At 43.5% G+C, this 21,404-nt stretch overlaps 1 protein-coding gene across 3 annotated transcripts in view; it reads right to left on the bottom strand.

Moving 5' to 3' along the window:
• Window positions 1-921: 921 nt before the first annotated feature.
• Anxa3 (annexin A3) overlaps window positions 922-21,404 on the bottom strand; it is a 59,216-nt gene continuing 38,733 nt past the window's right edge. For 2 of the 3 annotated variants that reach the window (XM_028873144.2, XM_037209185.1), the window contains exons 8-13: window positions 17,957-18,013; window positions 17,513-17,606; window positions 15,697-15,792; window positions 12,814-12,872; window positions 10,313-10,435; window positions 922-1,389 (exon numbers count right to left, since the gene is read on the bottom strand). In XM_028873144.2, coding sequence (XP_028728977.1) covers window positions 1,330-1,389; window positions 10,313-10,435; window positions 12,814-12,872; window positions 15,697-15,792; window positions 17,513-17,606; window positions 17,957-18,013 — 489 coding nt within the window. In that variant the 3' untranslated portion in view covers window positions 922-1,329. The remainder of the gene's footprint in view (window positions 1,390-10,312; window positions 10,436-12,813; window positions 12,873-15,696; window positions 15,793-17,512; window positions 17,607-17,956; window positions 18,014-21,404) is intronic. The other variant, XM_037209186.1, reaches the window with a different exon arrangement.

Raw genomic sequence — 21,404 nt, 5'->3', positions numbered from 1 at the left:
TCTTTTAAGTTTCAGAAGATACCAAGGTCAGCTAGCTTGCCTCCTGTCTCAGAAGAATGAGACCTCACACCTCTGCCAAGACCCAAGCCCGACCCTATTAGGTCATGCCCTACTTCTTCTACTTCCTCTTGCTCATACCTATCAGTAGCAAACTCTATCTATGGAGATTTGAGGTTCAGGAATCTATATCAGCGGTTCAACCAGACCACTCACATGGTGGGGTCTGGAGACTGGTTGACAAAAGGAGATACTTATCCCTGTAACACCTAAATCCATTTCTAAAACACCTGTCCCCTGTGCTTGCCTTCTCTATGATCAAACTGGAGATTACTGTCAACGCTGACCAGAAACCTATGGAGGCTACCCTTATTGTCCTGTAGGAGACACAATGCATATTCAGAAAGGCATTCTATCTTTTATGCAGAATGGGGATTTTTTTATATATTCTAATTAAATACCCATGGCACCCCAGATGGGGGACTGAGGAGCCTGAAGGTTAGCATTGGCTTTGGGCATGCACCATAGGTACTTGTCAGCAGGGAGTCAGGTGCCAGAGGAAGGGGAGATAGGGAGATGGCTCTTCCTGGCAGACAGAAATCCATTTCACAGGTTCCTAGGGATGTTGGAAGTATCTGCCAGCAATACTTCCATTTTTCCTGCCAGCATCCAGCCCAATATTACCTCATTTCCCTGACAAGATTCCATAGGATACCATTCTCCTTCCCTGAGCCCCGAGCCCCAACCACACTAAGCTGTTAATGGACTTCTTTATATCTCCTACAACTTCACAAGGGTGATCACAAACTATCCCTCCCCCTGCCTCCACCTCCTAAGTGTGGGATCGTAGGTGTGCACCACCATGTCATTTCACTATTATTTTTTTAGACCACACCTGATAAAGTAATACATTGAAGCAGCAACAGCATTTACAACAAGGTATTTTAAGTTATTTGTTGGCATTCAGTATTGGTAGATACTGAAAACAAACGCACAAATTGTATTTAACAAAGGCAACCATTTTTAGTATCCTGATTTATGTTGAATGTTTTTGGACTACACCAATTCCAACTTCCTAAGCAAAATAGAAAATCATTAGTAGATCTTTAATTGCAAATTGAATTTCCTTTATAAACCTCTATAATATGAATGAAATGCTCTAATAGAAAATCATGTTGGCTTTTGCTCTTGCACTAAATGACGATGATTCCTATCAGGCAGACAGGTTGCGGTCTTGCATTTGCTTGTACTTTGGGATGCTGTAGGAAAGCAGTAAGCAGAGCATTTGCCGAGGCCATCCGTCAGGGCAGTAGCCTTTGGAAACTGTCTCCTTCAGTCATCTCCTCCACAGATCTTCAAGAGCACGGCTCTGTAGTCTCCAGAAGTATCTGACTGTAGAGGGCAGGACCAACAGAAAAGAACATACCGTAAATAATGAGGGAATTAGGGGTGGATCAGACCTCACAGTGCTAGGGAAGTCATTTGGGCAGAAGATGTGCAAGCCGCACTGTTCAGTACAGCACACCTTCACTGCCATCATTCTTTCATACTCAAGTGCCGTTATGCTCCTACCTGGCATGTTCTCTGCACTACATAGTGTTCAAATCCTCCTGAATTTCAACTAGGACTTTTTAAAAAAAAAAAAAAACCAAGATTTCAACCACTAGGTATTACATATTAGGCGCTAACAAAACCTCTAAAAACTATAGTTTAGTAACAATTAATGTTAATCTGGCATGGCTATTTGCAACTCACTTACCATGGGGAACTACAGGTGTCACTCAATGGTCTATAGTGTGCTTGATATGCATAAGGTTCTGGGTCGAATTTCCAATATAAAAAGCTTAAAGGAAAAGTTTATTTTGTATTAACTATTGCAACCCTTATAAAAAATTCTATGCAGCAGATTATGAACTCTCTTCATCTCCATGTAATAATTAAGTGAGAAATGCAGAGGGTAAGAAAAGTGGCCTCAATCAGAGAGCCCGGCCCCTCATTCCCGCTGTGTAACACTTTGCTCAAAGATTCTAACATTCCATCCAGTAGGGAAGCTCCGTAAGCTGAAAGGTAAACAACTCAAAAAACCTTCAGGAAGTCCCTGAAGCTGACCAGATTCACTAGGCTCCTGCTTTCCAGAGCAAGCCATAAAAGGTGATAGTCCCTCTTAGACATGCCAAGCCAGAAAGACAATGAGACCAGATCAACTGCCTGGGAAAAGCAATAACCAGCTGAGCTGCCTGCAAGATTTAAGCCAGAGTCACCTGAAAAGATCACTCTCCAACCTGTTGAGCTGCCTACAGGCTGTGCAGTGTGCACCAGGTTCCCAGCTTTCAAGAGCTGTCACCCATGCTGTGGTTGGCCTTGGTAAAGCTGTCTTTGAGTCATTTCTGATTCTCTAAGTAACCCCTCACTCACATTCCTGTAAGTAACCCCAGTAAGGCTCATTGGTTCACCAATCTGGACTTTGGTGGTATCCATACTTTGGTCCATCATGGGATCCCTATCTGGGGTGAGAAGGCATGTGTTGTGTCTCCCAAAGAAAAGTTTTGCCACATACCAGTGTAGCACGAATCTTAAAATATCTTATTAATAAAAACAAACACGGAGCCAGGTATTGGGGTGAACGCTGAATGACCAGAGAAACAGAACAAGCCACAGCTAACCTCACCTTGCCAACTTCTCAGCCGATTCTGTTTCCTCAAACTGGAAGCTTCTGAGTCCTCATCTGGAATGAATCTCAGCTGAACTGCTGCTAAAAGCCTGAAAGCTTAACCAGGCTCTATTAATTTCCTGGTTTTCATACCTTATACACCTTTCTCCTTCCTACCATCACTTCCTGGGATTAAAGGTGTGAGTCACCATGCCTGGCTGTTTCCAGTGTGGCTTTGAACTCACAGAGATCTGGATGGATCTCTGCCTCCAGAATGCTAGGATTAAAGGTGTGTGTGCCACCATTTTCTGGCCTCTATATCTAGTGGCTGTTCTGTTCTCTGACCTCAGATAAGTTTATTAGTGTTCACAATATTTTGGGGGAACACAATATCACCACATAACAGCTCTACTCTGCATTGGTGAGATAAGCCACAGCCCCGAGAGGAGGTTTAGCAGGCCCTAAGCCAGCAGAGAAAGGTTCTGGTTGAGAAAAGATAACCATGCCAGCTGAAGGGGTTAGTGCACAGTGGCCACATTGTCTCTGCAAAAGATAGCACTAGAGGCAAAACTCTGCTTGTTACCCAGATTGCCTTAAAACTTCATATTTGTTTCTATTTTGTTTGAGTAACCTAGTCGGTGATCACATCTTATCACTTAAGTTTATATTTGGGAAGGTGTAGCTAGGGTAGATATTAGAGTAAGGTCAAGTGAGTAAGGAAAAGTCACTGAGTGGAGATGGTGGACATAGTGTCATAGTAGGAGACACAACAGAATCAATACACACGCTGTCATTGATGCAGGTGATAGAAATAATGCTTCCCCCTGTCTTGCTTTGTTCTTTGCAACCTTCTTTCAAACTGTTGGCAGTGAGCCGCACTCTAGCGTTGTATTTTAAAAGGGCCTTCCAGTCACTCTGAGCAGAGCTGCACACAATCACTGGGGTTTGACTGGTCAAGAAAAACCATTCCGCTATGTGACGGCTCATCGGGTAAAGGTGCCCGCCACCAAGCTTGGTGATCTGAGTTGAATCCCCAGAATCCACAGAGAACTGCTTCCACAAGTTGTGCATACACACCACACACACACACACACACACACACACACACACACATAAACGAAAAGATACCCAAGAAGCTTACAATAGGACTGTGATTTGCTACAGGGACCTAACAAACACTTGTCCTGCCTCTTGCCTGTTACCCCTCTAGATGATAGTCTAGATATATGACTATATAGATAGTCATTTTCGAAATGCTGTTTCACAAAATGTTTTGCTAGGTTAAAAAGAACTTTGTGTATCATTCCTAATTACATCTTATTTATTGTTCTTAAGAGTCAGGTATGGAGCTGGGTGTAGTGACACATGCCTTTAATCCCATCACTCCAGAGGCAGAGGCAGGTGGATCTTTGTGAGTTTGAGGCCAGCCTGGTCTACAGAGTGAGTTCCAGGACAGCCAGGACCACATAGAAAGACTTTGTCTCAAAGAGTCAGTTATGGTGGCATATCCCTGTAATCCCAGAATGTTGCAGGCAAAAGTAAGAGGATCAGGAGTTTAAGGTTACTTGTGGCTACATATCCAGTTCAGGGCCAGCCTGGGCTACATGAGAGAGCCTGTCTCAATCATCTCTCCCCTCAAAAAAAAATCTTCTCTAAAAAGGGAACAAAATACTCCACTGATGGCTGTTAACACTCTCCACAGTTCTCTCTCCTCCCAACTTCTTCCCACTTTTTACCCTGACATTTTATCAGGACAGACAATTGCTCCTTTATAACAGTGTTTTTCAAGCCACTACAGATAGAGTCTAGGCTCTCGTCTCTTGCCACTGGTGTGACTATAAATTTATCAATCGAAGTACCCAAGCCATTAATTCTTAGTGTTTTGTAAATCACGCCCAGCACCCATTCTACCACTCTACAGTACGGCCATTTCCTATCCCTTCGCTTACATTCCATCAGCAGGATTCAGCATCTTTTTCATTCACCCTCTTGGAACATGCTCTTCCCTGGACTTCCGCTGCACCCCTCAGCCCGAAGCTTCTCCCTCCCCACCCTCATCCTCTCTCTGTAGAGACATTATATAGTAGTGATGGGTAAAGCTCAACTCTAAGCTCTCTTTTCTTCACTCCATATTTTCTCTCGAAGGTATTGCCACCCTTATCCAGAGATTCAGAAACATGACTGTGGCAGTTTGAATACGGAATGTCCTCCATAGGCTCCTGTGTTTGAACACCTGGTGCCCAGATGGTGGCGCTGTTTGGAGATGTTATAGAACCTTTTGGAGGTAGAGCCTGGCTGGAGGAAGTATGTCAGTGGGGGATGAGCTTTTAGTTTAGTTTTTTTCTCTATCATGGCCCCACTTACTGTCTGTTCTCTTTCTGAATACAGATGACCATGATCAACCAGCTTCCTGCTCCCAACCTCCCACTGCCTGTTGCCAGTCTTCCATGCTGTGATGGATTCTTTCTCTTTTAAACTGTAAGCCAAAAGTGAACTCTTTATATCTTAGGTTGGTTGGTTGATCTTATTTATTTATTTATTTAGAGTTCTCACTGTGTAGTTCTAGGTGGCCTGGAACTTGCTATGTAGATGAGGCTGGCCTCAAACTCATATAGTTCTTGTTGCCTCTGCCTCCTGAGTACAGGAGTTAAAGGCGTACGCCACTTTGCCTGACTGCTGAAGTTAATTTTATCAGGGTGTTTATAACAGCAACAGAAGGTACCTAGGACACTGATTTTCACAATGTACCCATAGCAGCAACAGTTTCACTGACCTCTCCGCGTACTGGCTCCTAACACATCCCAAACTCAAGACATCAAGACCAGGAACTTCCTCACACTGCCCCCAAGATTCGACCCTCTTGTCGGAAATGGCATTCTTGCTCTTTCCCACGCGAGAATCCTGTGAATCATCCCTGACACTTCCTCCTCACTTCTCATACCAAATCCCAGGACCTCCCGAGCCTCTGTTCTGGGCTCTCTTTGCATGACTACCATCCCACCCACATGCTCCAGTGTGCCTGTGTCACAAAGACCTAACTCACCACCCCACGTCTCTCCTGGTGTCTGTTTAAGTCATTCTTCCCAGTCACCAGAATCTTTTTAATGACCGAGGAACTCTTATGTAACATTCTCATTGACTTCACAATCCCGTGTACTATTTAAACGGTGCCAGAGAATTCCTGCATGGGCTAGCCCCTCTACCCTGTTTTCATTGTTTCTTCTAACCCAGGGTCTTTCCATTTGCAGTTCCCTCCTTAGAATGCTTAAGCAGCTCCACACAGGCACAGCCTTCTGCCTGCTCATGCCTGCTCAATTTCTAGATCAGAACCATCATTTCCCCACAGAAGTCTTTTCTGTCAGTCAGGCCCCCCTGTTATCTGATCTCTTAGCACCCACGTCTCTCGCCCTCACATGAAAGCAGTGATTTTTACACGTATTTGTAATCTCATAGGAGCAAAATTCTTTCCCCTTATGACTTCAGCCCTGAGTCTGGCACATGGCATTCACTTAATAAATACTTGTGATTAGCTGAATACAGCACAAATTCTCCAACTTTGGATCTCTGGGTGAACTCATTTCACTCTTTAAGGCCTGAGTATTCCCTAAAGTAATTTTTTTTTTTAAGTAAGCAATTGACTTAAGGTTTCTTTTCCTTCTGCCACTTAACAGGAGTCTGTTTCTAGGATGCACCTTAGGAGTCTGTTAAACATAAGAATTCCAGAGGAGGCACCCAGTTCCTCTTGTGGACCTGATAGGCAGACTCAGGACCTGTTGCTCTGAGAAATATTCCTTTCCAATCCCACAATGTCTTTTCTGTCAAGTCCTGTATCTCCATCCTCCATCCCGAACATCTAGGACTTGACTAGATTATGTTGTTCCAATTATCATATATGCTAATGCCTACTTTAAGCCTTCATATGGGGTCTATATTATAGACTATGAGATTATTTAGGGTAGTCACATATCGCCCTTATAGAGCACTTTTTATTACTGACAAGGGAAGGCTAACAAAAATGTAGTCTCATCTAAATTTTCATTAATATCTTTTTTAGACAGGGCCTCACTATGTAGTATAAGCTGACCTCACACCAGAAATCCTCCTGCCTTAGCCACTCCCAAACTACGGGTGTCATCAGCATGTGTTATCATACCTGAATCATCTTTTTTTTTAAACCTATGCTCTTCCCTTCCTTCTCCTCACCAGTCATCACCCATGAGGGGGTCAACAAGAGGTCAAGTGTCTGAATAATCGGAGAAAGTAGAGGACCAGAGAGTCAAAGCCTGGGATGTCCACAACATGGAATTCTAACTCCTGAGTTTCAGAAACAACCATCTTTAACAATCCCACTGGCTGGTCAGGAAAATGTGAACGAGATGACCTGACGACGTGGGTCGGAGGTAGAGACACAAACTGGACTCTTCAGTGATGGATTTTTCTTTTTATCAGACTACAAACAGTTTAAATGTTTCCTAACACAATAAGTCTCCATTACCCAGACCACTGGGGGATGGAGAGCCACAGCCTAATCAGATTTTCTGGTTGGCTGAGGGTGAAGCAAAAGCTCCCAGAGTGCGTCAACCTTGTTACTGACAATTGTTATAAAACGTATGAGTCTGCCTTTCTGCCTTGGCAAGTACAATGCGGCTAACGTTATTGAATCTTCCTATGATGATTGAAACTATTGTAATGTGTCAGGATCAATTCAAATAGAATCGGGTGTGGGCTGCTGATGAAATCCATGCTAAGCCCTAGGAAGAGCCTGGTGCTCTTTTGGATTGGTTAGGATTTCAACTTACCCATGCATCTTTCTCTGTCAAAGTTTAGCGTGAAAACAAAGGCTCTGGTTTGAAAAGCACAAAGGAATTTGGTGAGCAAATCTAGCTGACTGGTTGAGGTGAATGCATTTATTCATTAGTTAAAAAAAATTATTTGTGGGCCCTGAGGCTGGAATGCTCCCAAGGTGCTCAGAGACACCCAAGTCAGTATCTGCACCTAGTTAGGGGTGTCTATCATGGGTAGGGCTGCATCGTGGGTAAGAGGACAGACTCCAACTACCCAGTGTGACACAGGAACGTGGCTTACGCCAGGCATTCCCAGTGGCCATGGCTAGGCATCCCACTCCTCAAGGATCAAGGTTTCAGAGTCCTAGTGGCTAGAGGAGTAGATCCTACCAAGAATCAGGATCTGCACAGTGTAAATAATCCCACAGCTGGCCTGGGGTGTATGTGTCCATCTTGGTACTCTCAACACTTCCTGCTGGCTGCTGGTCGATATCCCATTTGTCCTGGCCCCTCTGGGCTCTGGGAGCTGGTTCTCAGCAGGCACTAGCCTGGGTCTCTAAAGCTGATTTTGCTGAGAAAGTCTGTAGTGTATCTAAGAACTCAGATGTAAAGGAGTCATACAGCCTGTGGGGCCCTTGTGGAACCAGCCCCAGAATCCACCTTTGCACCTAGTCAATGTGGTACGGGGTGACTGGGATGCTTAGATAGCCTCACTTAACCTCAGCGCCCATATTGATTCAGGGAACCAGTCTGGATTATTTCTCTTAATTATCAAAGACTTCTGTGTGTCCTCTGGGGGCTAAGGTGAAGCAAAACAAAATAAAAAACAAAACAAAAAAGAGAACCAACAGAATACTGCTAGGAAGACCTGGAGCTAGTTCCATAGCATTTATTAGCTAGCTGGTATATTTCTATTTCAGCTATGACTTTTTTTCTTTTTTCTTTTTTTTCTTTCTTCTGAGACAGGGTTTCTCTGTGTAGCTTTGCACCTTTCCCGGAACTTGCTCTGTAGTCCAGGATGGCCTCGAACTCACAGAGATCTGCCTGCCTCTCCTCCTGATTGCTGGGATTAAAGTGGTGCGCCACCACCGCCCGGCTCTCAGCTATGACTTTTGAAGCATGACATTTTATGGTATAGAAGCTTCTTGAACAATTTTGTCGGTCTTGCTTCCTTAATAGTTCTTAATTCATTACATACATATGTGTGTACACTGAGACCTAATAACCGTGACCATTGGTTCACTCCTTAGACAGACAGGAAGGAGTGGTGAACGCTTTAGAAATATTCTCATCCAGAATGACAGAAACAATGGTTAAAAACAAGAAACTGTAAAGATTGATAAATTCAATTACATATCAAATAAAAGTTCTGTTTGGAAAAAAAAATGCCGTTAGCCAAGGCAAATCTTTGTAATGAGATGAAAAAGCTAATCTGCCTTGTGTGAAAGGAGGTCTTAGAAGTTAGCAAAAAGGAACAAAAACCCAAAAGAAGAATGAGCCCCAAACCCAGAAAGAGACAGCCCGGTAAAAATAAATAAAAATGGCATTAAAAATGTGAAAATAGCCGGGCGGTGGTGGCGCACGCCTTTAATCCCAGCACTCAGGAGACAGAGGTAGGCGGATCTTTGTGAGTTCGAGGCCAGCCTGGTCTACCAAGTGAGTTCCAGGAAAGGCGCAAAGCTACACAGAGAAACCCTGTCTCGAAAAACCAAAAAAAAAAAAAAAAAAAAAAAAATGTGAAAATACAGTCATTTATAACCGTCACCTATCAGATTGTCAAAACACAAAAGAGTTGTTTGTGAGTAGAAAGCAGCCCTCTGTTCTGAGGATCTGATGAAAATAAGGAGATGGGAGTCAAGAAGTGGTCCTATTTACCAAGTTTTAAAAATAGGGTTTTAATCTGTCTCAGCTATATATCCATCACCCCCAACACTTGTACCACATGAAACTGGGTATGTACACTGAAGCACTAAGTGAATAGCCAGGAACTGTAAACATCTGTTGATGTTACTGGAATAAAAATGGAATGATATATATCTACTAAAAATGAGAAACCTTCCTCACACTGCAATGAGAAGAACTGACCATCCAGAACCCACTGTCTTCTGTGCATAACAGAGGGCTCCTCCTCCTCCTCCTCCTCCTCCTCCTCCTCCTCCTCCCATTCCTCCTCCTTATTATTAGTAGTAGTAGTATTTTTTATTTATCTTTGCTGTGGTAGAGATCAAACCTACCGCCTTGCACATGCTAGGTAAATGTTTACTACTGACCTACACGCCTAGTTCACTAAAGGAAAATTTAAAATATGTACTTTTCTTTCCTTACTTTTTGCTGAAATAATTGTTTAAAAGCATTGCAGTGTAAACAATAGACAGCCAACTTACACATGCATTTTTCAAAAGAAAATTTTCAGACCAACAAACCTTTAAAAAGATGACTCACTATTACAGTCTTAGTGTTTGAGAGCTGGAAAACAGCCATCATTTTTAACAAGCATATTTTTATTTCTATTTCTTTCTAATTGTATGTGTATGAGTGTTTTGCCTACATGAGTTTGTTACCATGTGCATACAGTGCCCACAGAAGCCAGAAAAGAGTGTCAGATCCTGTGGAACTGGAGTTGTGGGTGGTTGCCATGTGGGTGCTAGGGACCAAATCCAGGTCCTCTGCAAGAGTGAGTGCTCTTAACCACTGAGCCATCTCTTCAGTCTCCACTCCCCATCCTTAAGGGATGTTTTGGTATAACTATTTTAAACTCAGGAAACACAATGACCAAGAGAGAGAAATCTAATCAGATCTACCCGTGTTTTAAGGACTGCAAAAGAAAGATTGTGAGCGGAGAAAGGGGAACTATGCCTTGCTATTTCCAGAGGAGACTTACTTGAATGGCTGAGTAGAGAGAGTAGCCATAATTTTTCTTGAACTCATGTCGGATGTCCAGAAGGTCAGTCTCTGATCTGGAAACCATTATTCTGTTGAGAGTGAATTCATCCGTTCCAGCACCCTGGGACAAAAGGGCCATGAGAATCTCACTGGTTGCACAGTGACATACAGATATTCAGTTACAAGAGACATCAAGTAACTGTGCACAAACTACTCAACTACAGTAACCCCTCTTCACTCATTCAGCACCAAACTCCACCATTCGTTTATTAAAGAAATGTGCCTTGAGCCCTGTAATGAGGGGCTGTGAAGAACATAGAGATCCCCGATGAGCCTCCAATGCTGTAAAGGATACAGACCGGAAAGCAAGCCACCGGCCATTAATCTGACACAAATCCCAGCACGGGGTGGGGGGTGGGGGATGGGGCGGGGTTAGACACAAAGCTCCACCCCTAGCTGTGGAGCTCTGGGTAACTGTTGACTGCTGGGAGAGGCGGGGTCAGTTTTCTCTGAAAGTGTAGCCCTGCTAAGCTGACCACACTCCAGTGGAAGGCTGTACATGCATGAATAGTTGGGCCACTCAATTTGACCCTAATTGGGGGAAAAAAAGGGGGCACACAAAGTTGGGTGGAGAGGGAAGGGGTGGATCTGGGAAGAGCTGGGGTTGGGAGGGTGAATATGAGCAAAACATAGTCCAAAATTCTCTATGAACTAATGAAAGTATTAAATAAAAGGTATTTATAATTAGTCTGACAGATGAGAGATATTGGGTTCAATAGAGGTGTGTTATAGCGGAGCCTGGGAAAGACTATAGATTAGGAAAGGTCTGCCCAAGAAAGTGGCATGCATGCTGAAGCCTAAATGATCAGCTGGGGGTGTGCTGGACACACCCCCAGTTCAAGTGTGAGGCACACCTGTGACCACAGCCCTGGAGAGACTGGGGAAGAGGCATCAAGGCACACATAACACATGCATCAGGGAAGGATTTGTATAGTAAAAGACCCCCCCCTCTCTCCGTGTGTGTGTGTGTGTGTGTGTGTGTGTGTGTGTGTGTGTGTGTGTGTGTGTATGAAGTGGATGAAAGTTTAGGACAAGAAAGAATGCCACATCTGAGGATATACAGATAATGAGCAATGGCAAATGATGTGCCTTGAGAATCTAGACCTTGCTAACCATGACATAAAATTCTAACTGTATCCCACATACGCAGAACTATTGCAATATTTTAAACTAAGAATGCTGAGATGAGATCTTATTTGTGGCTGTTTTCAAGACAGCCAGTCCATTTGCAATATGAAGTACCAGATCCAGGGAAAAACCAGAATGAGGACAAGGGAGTCAGAGGAGAGACTCTGAGACCTACCCAGATGTGACTGCTGCAGTCAAGCAAAGACGTAGCCATGAACTCAGCTGAATAATGGCCAGAGGTCAAGAAAACAGGGAGACATGAGAGATGTTTGCAGGTGGGTGGACAATGGGGAAAGAGTGGGGAATATTTCTAGGTAGCTGTTAGGTGAATGCTGATTCTGTTTATTGATGTAGCCAACAAATGCCAGTTGACCATCTACTGTGTCCCAGAATTCTGCTCTGCACCCTGCACACAGCAGTGAATGAATCCATGGAGTTCATTTTCTACTAGCTAGAGATAGCAAACTATCTAATTATTTTAATAAACATTAATAAGAATGAAAAAAAAAACACAGGGAAATAGAATGCAGAGTGATGGAAAGAGAGCAGTTGACCACATCATCAAGGGAGGGTTATTTCAAGAGGAGACATTTGAGCTGAGACCTGGAAAGATGAGAAGAGTCAGCCACATCTCAGGTGGAGGAATTCCACAGACAGGGAAGACAAACACAGAGATGCCAACATCGGAACAGCCTTGGTGACCGGGGAATGGCAAGAAGTAGGAGGTGACTGAGGCAGAAGGAACAAGTCCGGGGAGGCAGTGTTCAGTTTCCAGAGCTGAGCAAGGCCAGGTCTGCTAGGGACAACCTATGAGGTCACTGGTCACAGGAGCCGGGACTGGCAGTGGCGTGAGGTGAGGCGAATGAGATGTCCATCTGGACATTATTTTACAGCCCCGAGAAATGCCCACTAAAGAACCGGAGCATTTCCTCTGAGCTAAGCCCGGGGGTAGGGAATGATGACATGAAGAGGACATGAGTCATCAGCATCCTGCACAGGTTGCTGACTCAGCTGAGTTCATTTGAACTAAGGTTGCTTGAGAGGCCATGCATTGAGGTTTAGCATTCTACAAGTTCTACTTCCTACACAAATGAAGTGAGGGAAAAGATTTAGCTAACACATTACGAGCTGCTTCTACCCTGGCTGGTGTATGCATTAGTATACTTTGAGGCAAATTAGTAGAAAAATTAACTACAGAAAGAAACTCACTGAAGTGAAAAATAAATATAATATTCTATCAATATTAAACAGTATTTTTTTCCTCCATGAGGGATGCTATCTATGAGTACAATACGAAAATTTCAAACCAACCTTCAACGATTGATAAAGTCTTCCCGCCAAAAAAGCTGGGGTGTTCCTCGTACAGTGAACTGTTTATTGTTGAAAAAGAAAGTAATGATTAGTTTCACTTAATAGAAACTGAGTCAATCTCAGTACTGACTTTTACTTGGAATGAGAGGAAAGCTGCTCATTCTGGATTTTAAAGCCTCATAATGTCATATTTGCACAGAACTTTAGGATGGGAATATCTTCAGCCATGGAGAAAATAAAATTACATGCCAAAGATACTCCCACACTGTCTGACTCATCTCCACATCTCAGACACACAGCACACCTCATCTTATTCTGATAACTACCTGCGGTGTCCCACAACTCAGTTGCAACATCTTTGGCTACCAATAAGTAGCTTGGGCTACTAATGACTACAGAAATGTGGCTACAAATAATTCCTTACATAAAAAAGGGCACAGAACTTCAATGTAAAACCCAATCACCCCACGGAAGGATTTTCGTTTAAAATGAATGGACTACGAGACGCAGGCTAGTGAGATTGACTGTGTTAGAACAACCACATGCAACTTAGGTTTAGTTAACTAAAAATATACTACAGTCTTCTAAATATTTATCATGAAATGGCAAGGAAAACAGAAATAAAACCAGAAAGAGAGTACTCACAAAAAACATAAGTAAACCAATTTTCCTTGAGATAAAGTGAAAATACGCAGTAAGAGTAAAGTCTATAAAGAACAAATCTATTCATGCAGCACGGTTGTTTTCATGCTCTGAAGTCTGTCCAGGCAGGAGTCTGACCAACAGTGAGGGAATGGATTTTATAATGAAGCCCAGGGCTGAAAAAAAACCGCCTCAATTTTCTTTATAGTACATACATCTTAAGGAGAGCCAAAGCCTTGCTGTATGTGGTGGTTTAAATGACAAACGTCCTCCATAGTCTCTGAGATTTGAACACTTGACTCCCAGCTGATGACACTGTTTGGGGAGGTTTAGGGGGTGTAGCCTTGCTAGAGGAAGTCTATCATTGGGGGTGGGCTTTGAGAGTTGAAAGCCTTAAATTACTTCCAGCTCAGTCTCTCTGCTTCCTGGTTGTAGTTCCAGACGTGACCTCTGAACTTCCTGTTCCTGCTGCCTGCTGCCCCTCCCATGGACTCTCATCCCTCTAGAACCATAGGCCCAAATAAACCCTTCCCTTCATCTCTACGTTGCCTTGGTGATGGTATTTTTTTTTTCACAGTGACAGAAAAGTAACTAATACAGTGTCTGTAAATGATTTGAAGAGAACTTGAGATGTGATATTGTCTGACAAGGAACATTTGCCCTGGCGCTACCTAAATTTTCTTCAACAAATATCATCAGGCTTTAAGAATTTGATCAAAACCATTCTGATCTCTTTTATCTTATTAAGCTTTTCAACTATTTTCCCACAACTAGATATAAACACCCCTTCTTATCATAGTCCTTCCTTTCCTGTAGCTGGCCTTTTCTGGATGTTCTTAAGCGAAAGGCTTGTTCTTTGTATATGAAAATAGGGGAAGTGGCAAGGATGCCTACTTTGCACCTGACATCATCGGAATGGAAACTGGAGGAGCCACCTCAGTGATAACCATCCCCAAAGTTCACAATTGCCTGCTTCCTGCCCAAACTGTAACTTGCTATAAGCTCCTAAATTCTGGCTTGCCCTGATCTTGAGCAAGCATTAAAATGAAAACAATATCCCTTTATTCAGCTCATCTTACAAACTCAATTGCCACAGTTCAAGGAAGTCATTCTGAGTTCCGAGTTCACTGTGTCACCAAGGGGATGAGCCTGTTTTGAAAGACTGCCAAAGGTTTAAATGAGATGATATTTGTTAGGAGTTTAACAAGGTATTCAGCACACAGAAGTTACTTAAAAACAAAAGTTAAGGCCTCATAATTAGGAGTCACTCTTCAGAGGTGGGAATTAGCATTTGGAGGATGAATCCCGGGTACCAATGGAAAAGTTACCCTTAGGGATCAGCTATCATGATCTCACTGCAGGTGCTGTAAATGGATGTCAGAAATGACATCCCACTGGTGAGATGGTGAGGCGTTCAGAGTCTAGGCATTCCCCAATGAGAATTCTGTAATTGGCTCTACTGTGTTCCTAAATAGAAGTATCCTAGACACACCCTCATCTCTTTCTCTCTTCCTGTGTGTGTGTGTGTGTGTGTGTGTGTGTGTGTGTGTGTGAAAGAGAGAGAGAGACAGACAGAGATAGCAGAGAAAGAGGGAGGGAGGGAGGGGGAGAGAGAGAGAGAGGAAGTTAACATGGTTTTTGATTCTTCACTAAAGAGGTCAAGAATCCTATCTTTGAGTAGCACCTCATTCTCTGATCTCACATTTCTTTTGAGGTGCTCTCTTAGTACCTGGGAGGACAAATTGTGAGACCTCACTGTATAACAGCATTACTGACCACTCACTAATGTATGTGTTTTTATGGGAATGGATTCTGTCTGAATAACACTCGATTACTCTACCAAAGAGGAAGAGATCTATGGCTCTGACCTTGGCTCTAGTTTGGGAGGAAATTGACATCTTCCAGAGAAAACCAAATACAGTGGGATACCAAACTGATTAGGGCTCAGTTTCAACAAGACTCAATAAAAATGCCAGTAGAATGCAATTCAGCTTTCAAAGAGGGTGTAATCTAAACACGATAACAAGCTGAGTATACATTTAAAGGACAAGATAAGAAGTAAGTACAGAACTTCTCCATGCATTATTTAACAATATTTGTTGAGCTAGCTGTTTGGGCCATGGGCTGCTGGGGGCTGTAGAGCACACAGATGAATCAGTCAGGATTCTTAAAATTAGCTCACTTTGACACTGACTTCCACGAAAGAGAAATAGTTCCATTTATTAACACTCAAGGGCTTACCTATGGCCAGCAGCAGGTCTTCAAAATGCCCCGATAATTCTCCTTTAATGCTGTCCTCAATGTCCTTCTGGCTAATATTTCTGTACTCATCAAATGCTAAAAAGTAGCACCATAAAAATATTTAAAGCATCCCAGAGGGCCACACTTGAATATATTTCACATTTTAAAATGCGAGATGTAGCAGATCAACTAGCAAGCTCAGAACCTCAGCCATCAAAAGTTGAGCGCAGTGAAGACTGAACTCCTTAGGCCATTTCTTCAGTGATCTCCCTCCCCCTGCCAGCTTGAAGCAGTTGAAATAGCTTGAAATGTCCTGTGACTTCTCTATTTTAAAATCACAGCAACACCAGGCATCAATGCCATGCTCAGCGGTCAGATGTGTTTTATGTGCTGCAGAAAGTTAACTGGAAAGACTCCTTAAAACATTCTTAATATTAATTCTACGGTGTGTGTGTGTGTGTGTGTGTGTGTGTGTGTATGTGTAGGTCAGAGGACGACTTTTGGGACTTGAATTTCTCCTCCCATGACATGGGTTTCAGGGACCAAACTCAAGTGGTCAGACTTGTTGGCAAGTGCCCTCATGGTGGCAAATCCCTTTACTACTGGCTCTGTCTGGGAGGATTTGGATTTCTTGTGCTGAGGAAACCATTTTCTAAGGCAGTATTGCCCACTTCATACCTACCAGAAGTGATTCAAAATTTTTTCTTTTTTTTTTTTTTTTTTTTTTGGTTTTTTCGAGACAGCTGGCCTTGAACTCACAGAGATCAGCCTGGCTCTGCCTCCCAAGTGCTGGGATTAAAGGCGTGCGCCACCACTGCCCGGCCTGATTCAAATTTCTTGACCGGTATTTGCTTTAAGTAAAACCTGCACATATGTCATCGAGTGTACAGGAAGATTATTAGCCTAGTACATTTTTTTCCAACAACTTTTTGTTGCTGTTTTTTGTTTTGCTTTGTTTTGAGATGGGAGTCTTACACGTAGTTCTAGCTGGCCTGGAACTTTCAGAAATCCTGCTTCTGCTAGGATTAAAGGCATGGGCCAACACATTTTGAAAAAAAAAGGAAAAGAAAATTTGCAAAGAGATACAGGGGTCAGCCTGTCTCTGTTTTTCAAACCAAGCCCTTAGTAAACCCAGTGAACTATTGCACCCTTATTTCACAAAAATCACCGTTGAAGGTAAAGAAGTGCAATTTCAGAATGAAAAGTCTCAGCAAACCCCTTCTGTTTCCTCAGCTCAGCATCAGGTCAGTCCTACCCTGCCGCTGTTCTCAAAACTGGCACCTGGCAGCCATTGCCATGATATGGTCATGCTAAATGGAGCTCTGTGCTTCTGGAACAGCTCAGAGAGACACGTGAGTGAGAGGGTGGGTGGACCCAGGCATCGGTCTGAGAAGGAGAGCTGGTTCCCCCCATCCCGCTCTCATTTCTCTTCACATCAGAGAGTAGCCGCTGTTCGTCACCACTAATCAATCCACAAAACTCCCTTTCATCACCATTAATCAACCCTAACTCCCTTTCAGTGCCTGTCTTTTCCAGAAGGTGGTGGACAAGGAGAGATGGGGTGGAAGCTCCTCCACCCCACAGCAACCAGGCTTTCAGCTCTCGGTGGGATTGCCTGTATCTTTTCCATTCTCTTCTACTGCTTGCTACTCACAGGGTAGGGAGCCTACTCAGTCTTCAGGACAAAACGAAAGAGAATTGCAGTACTGCCGTGAGTTAAAATGCAATTTCTCCATTTGGTTTCCTGAGAAGTTTCTACACAAACTGCAAAGACACCTGCAAAACCAACATGGAGCGAAACAGACTCGAGTCGTACTCAGTTTCAGCTGCGGAAAGCTCCGTAGACACAGGATCTCGGTGAATTTGTCTTCATCGGTGCCCCATTTGTTCTCACCTGCATTGTAGAGGACCTGGACAAACGAAAGCAGCCCTGCATGTCATCACAAATACAGTGCCTTCTCTCTTGGAGGGGATGGAAGGGGAAGAGTGGGGATTTTACTTGACTTTAGAGGCCAATAAAATGATCTGTCATCTACACAGTTCACTTTGAGCAGACTTCAAATCGGAAGGTCCAATGCAGGACCTGGTGGTGGTAGTGGTGGATGGTCACCATCACAGTGGCAGGCAGGGGATGGGCTGGATGATGCCTGTCCCCCAGGCTTTGACTCATGACAGGAGAGGACAGGCCTGAGTAGCGTCATCTTTTGCAGAGGCCATCAAGGGTGTGTGTAAAAGAGACATTCTCCTGGCTGTTACTGACCTGGGCATCTTTTTTGGCCAGATGTTCATCCACTTTTAGACTTTCATCTCTTCTACCCTAAATCAGCAGGGGTGATTTAAAGAAGAAAACAAAACAAAACAAAACAAAACAAAACAAAACAAAACAACAAGGTCAATCCTTTAAGGACACTGTACTCCAACCAATAGTTCATCTGGGTAGATTTTTTTTTTTTCATGCAAACCATGCAGCAGAAAAGTATCGGGCACTCCTGGCTCCAGGTCTGCCTCTGCCAATCAGTCAGTGTAGCAGAGCACACAGTCTGGGGCCTCAATCTCCTCTGGAAACGCAAAGGTATTAGGATGGAAAGAAAAGGCGCAGACAGAAAATATTTACAAAACGTATCTGATAAAAGACTAATAATCAAACTAACTTAATAAAGTAAGAGGATAATAAACAACCCCATTTTAAAAGAGTAAAAGATCTAAGGAGACCTCTTACCAAGGAAGATGTATAGACAGCAAGAAAGCATATATAAAGATACTTTACGTCATGTCCCTGTGGACTATAAATTAAAACAGAATCTAGTAGCATGGTTAAACTCCAAAACACTGACAACACCAAATTCTGGGGAAGACAGAAACAATAGGAACTCTGTTTCTATTGCTCGTGGAAATGTAAGAGGTTGCATGCGCATTGAGAGACCGTCCAGACGTTTCTTACATCGCTAGGTGCATCCTTACAGCATGATCCAGCAATTATGCTCCTTGACGTTCATCTAAGCAAGTTGGACACATGTCCATACAAAACCTTGCACATAAATAATTAACTGAAGTTGTATTTATAACTGACAAAACTTGGAAGCAACCAAGATGCCCTTCAACTGATAAACACTTTATACAACAAAATGTTATTCAGTAAAAATAAGACACAAGCTGGCCAGTTATAAAAAATATGGAAAAACCTTACAGGCATATGCAATATCCATAAAACTGTAAAATGTCATAGGCAGTTTGAGATCACTGAGAAGTTGGCTCTGGAAACAGGACTGATTCTCCAAGTTCAGACTCAAGCATGTTTTTGTCAAGGGTCCTCCAAATGCCCCTGTCCTGGCTCAGGCTGACCCCCTGACTCTTTAATGGGAAGAGGGAAAAGAGCAACTAGCTAAGGGCACTAAGACATCTGGTCTTTGAGAATGGCTAAAAAGTAAGCTATCTCCATCCAAAGGTGACTATTGTTTATCCCATACTATTATGATGTCTGCAGCAGGAAAGAGAAGGGTGAAGCTTACTGCAGAGAAGACTCTGCCTTGCCAGGAACCTTTTCTAGCATGATTAAACAGAGCATCCCCAGTCATTATCGCTAGATCAGTGGTCCTCCACCTCCCTGATGCTGTGGCCATCAACAGTTCCTCATGTTGTAGTGACTCACAACCAGAAAAACGATTTCATTGCTCTTTCATAACTGTAATTTTGCTGCTGTTATGAACCATAATGTAAATATCTGATATGCCACCCAGAGGGGTCATGACCCACAGATGGAGAACCACTGTGCTGGATGGTTATAAGCACTGGCTTGATGATGCTCTGTATGCTGCTTGACGATTGTTCTTTTGCTTGGAAGCCTCACCAGAGGGGACACAGTGCTCTGCCCAGGACTCCCATGCCAGAGCTCAAGCTGGCTGTTTGAACCGGCTTTCCCCATTTGACGTCTGCTGGATCTTTGCGATCACCAGCTTGACGGGGTTAGCATTTGTCACTCAGTTGGGTACTCCAGTGGTTTTAGCTGGATGTTGTGAGTGCTCACTTTGAAGATGATTTTTTTTTTTATCTTTCTGCTACTACGTTTGATTTATTCCTTTATTTTTGCTTGCTATATACTTGGGGAACTCACTCATTCAAAAAACAAAAACAAAAAAAACAAACAAAAATAAAAAAATAAAGCACAGCTCTCATAGGTGAGTCTCCAAACCGCATAGAACAGCATATGGTTATGCGTTGGAAGCTGGTCGGAAAAGGGTGTATAAGGAATGACTTAAACTACTGGACACTGTCTATACAAGAGGCAAACTAGAAGCAGAAAAAGATGAGTAGTTTCTGTGGGAGAGGAAAAGGACGATAGAAACCGACAGAAGACGGGCTTCCCGGAGCAGTGGAATCACTCTACGTGAAACTGTAACGGTAGGTACATTCATACTTTTGTTAAAGTCCGCAGAGCAGCTGAGTAAAACCCAACACACTAATCCCTTTGTGTGCACTCGGCACCTCACCTACTCCCTCTTCACCTTCCTAACACCGGGAGGGGTTAATACTAGCTGAAGTGTGATGTCACAGGCATGAACATAAATCCCCTAAAGCTTAAAGGAACTTGTTCAGATACAGAAAGCCATTAGGTGGTGGGAGGGTCCAGTTCTGTTTGATCTCAAACCAGCCCCAGGAGCTCTATTTTTCCTGCTTACTGTGGGTGAGCTCACGTCGCGAATGTGGATGTGTGCCGTGACATGCACTGCTGAGACCATGACTGCCACTGCCCTTCATATCTTCGGGTTTGTGGATTCAACCTTCCTGAGGTTTTCAGCAGTTAAAGCACCTCAAGCTATAATGAGGATGAGTTATTTCCAAGCTGCGTAATAGCTCACTTTGGCAAGTGCGGCTTCAGCCCTCATGCTGAGCCACTTGGGATTTTCTCCCACATCAGGAGCTGTGTAAATCAGCTGCAAGAAGTCTATGAGACAGGGCTTCAATCATGTCCTCTCTTAGACAAGCCCGTGAATATGTCCCATCCTCGGTTTTACCATCTTTTTTTATGTGTATGGGTGTTTAGCCCGCATGTGTGGTTGGGCACGACACGCATGCCTGTGTCCCACATGTCCCACACACATGCCCAAAGAGGGAACAGGATCCCCTGGGACCAGAATTACAGGTGACGGTGAGCCAAGATGTGAGTGTCGAGACCCCAACCTTGGTCCTCTGAAGAGCAGTCAGTACTCTTAACTGCTGGGCCATTTCTCCAGCCCTGACTTTAGCACCTTTAAAATACATGTTATTTATTCGTATGTGCATGTTGGGGAGCACACAGTGCAAGTGTAGAGGTCACAGGATGGCTCCACGAGGTGATTCTCTCTGTCCTCTTTTCCATGGGTTCCGGGGATTGAACCCTGGTTGCCAGAGTTATCGGCAAGTGCCTTTACCTGCTACAGTGCCTCGGCGGGTCTCCTGCCTTTGTTACTGAAATCATGGACCTTCCAAGCAAAATGAGCACAGGCCTCATCTGCTCACACAATGTCTTTCCCAAGGTAATAGGGACAAAGTCCTGAAACAGATACTTTTTTCTGGATTTACTACCCATCTCCGAGAATAGTTCTTTTATGCTTTCACCTTTAATTTAAACAACGTAAGTATTCTTTGGAGTTCAGAAGAAAATCTACGCGTCTAAAGATGCAAGCACACCGAAAACGAGCAATTAAGAGTTTCTGTGGGCGGCACATGGG

The sequence above is a fragment of the Peromyscus leucopus genome, chromosome 10 (assembly GCF_004664715.2).
Source record: "Peromyscus leucopus breed LL Stock chromosome 10, UCI_PerLeu_2.1, whole genome shotgun sequence".
Taxonomy (NCBI): domain Eukaryota; kingdom Metazoa; phylum Chordata; class Mammalia; order Rodentia; family Cricetidae; genus Peromyscus; species Peromyscus leucopus.
This window is presented reverse-complemented; position numbering and strand designations above follow the sequence as displayed.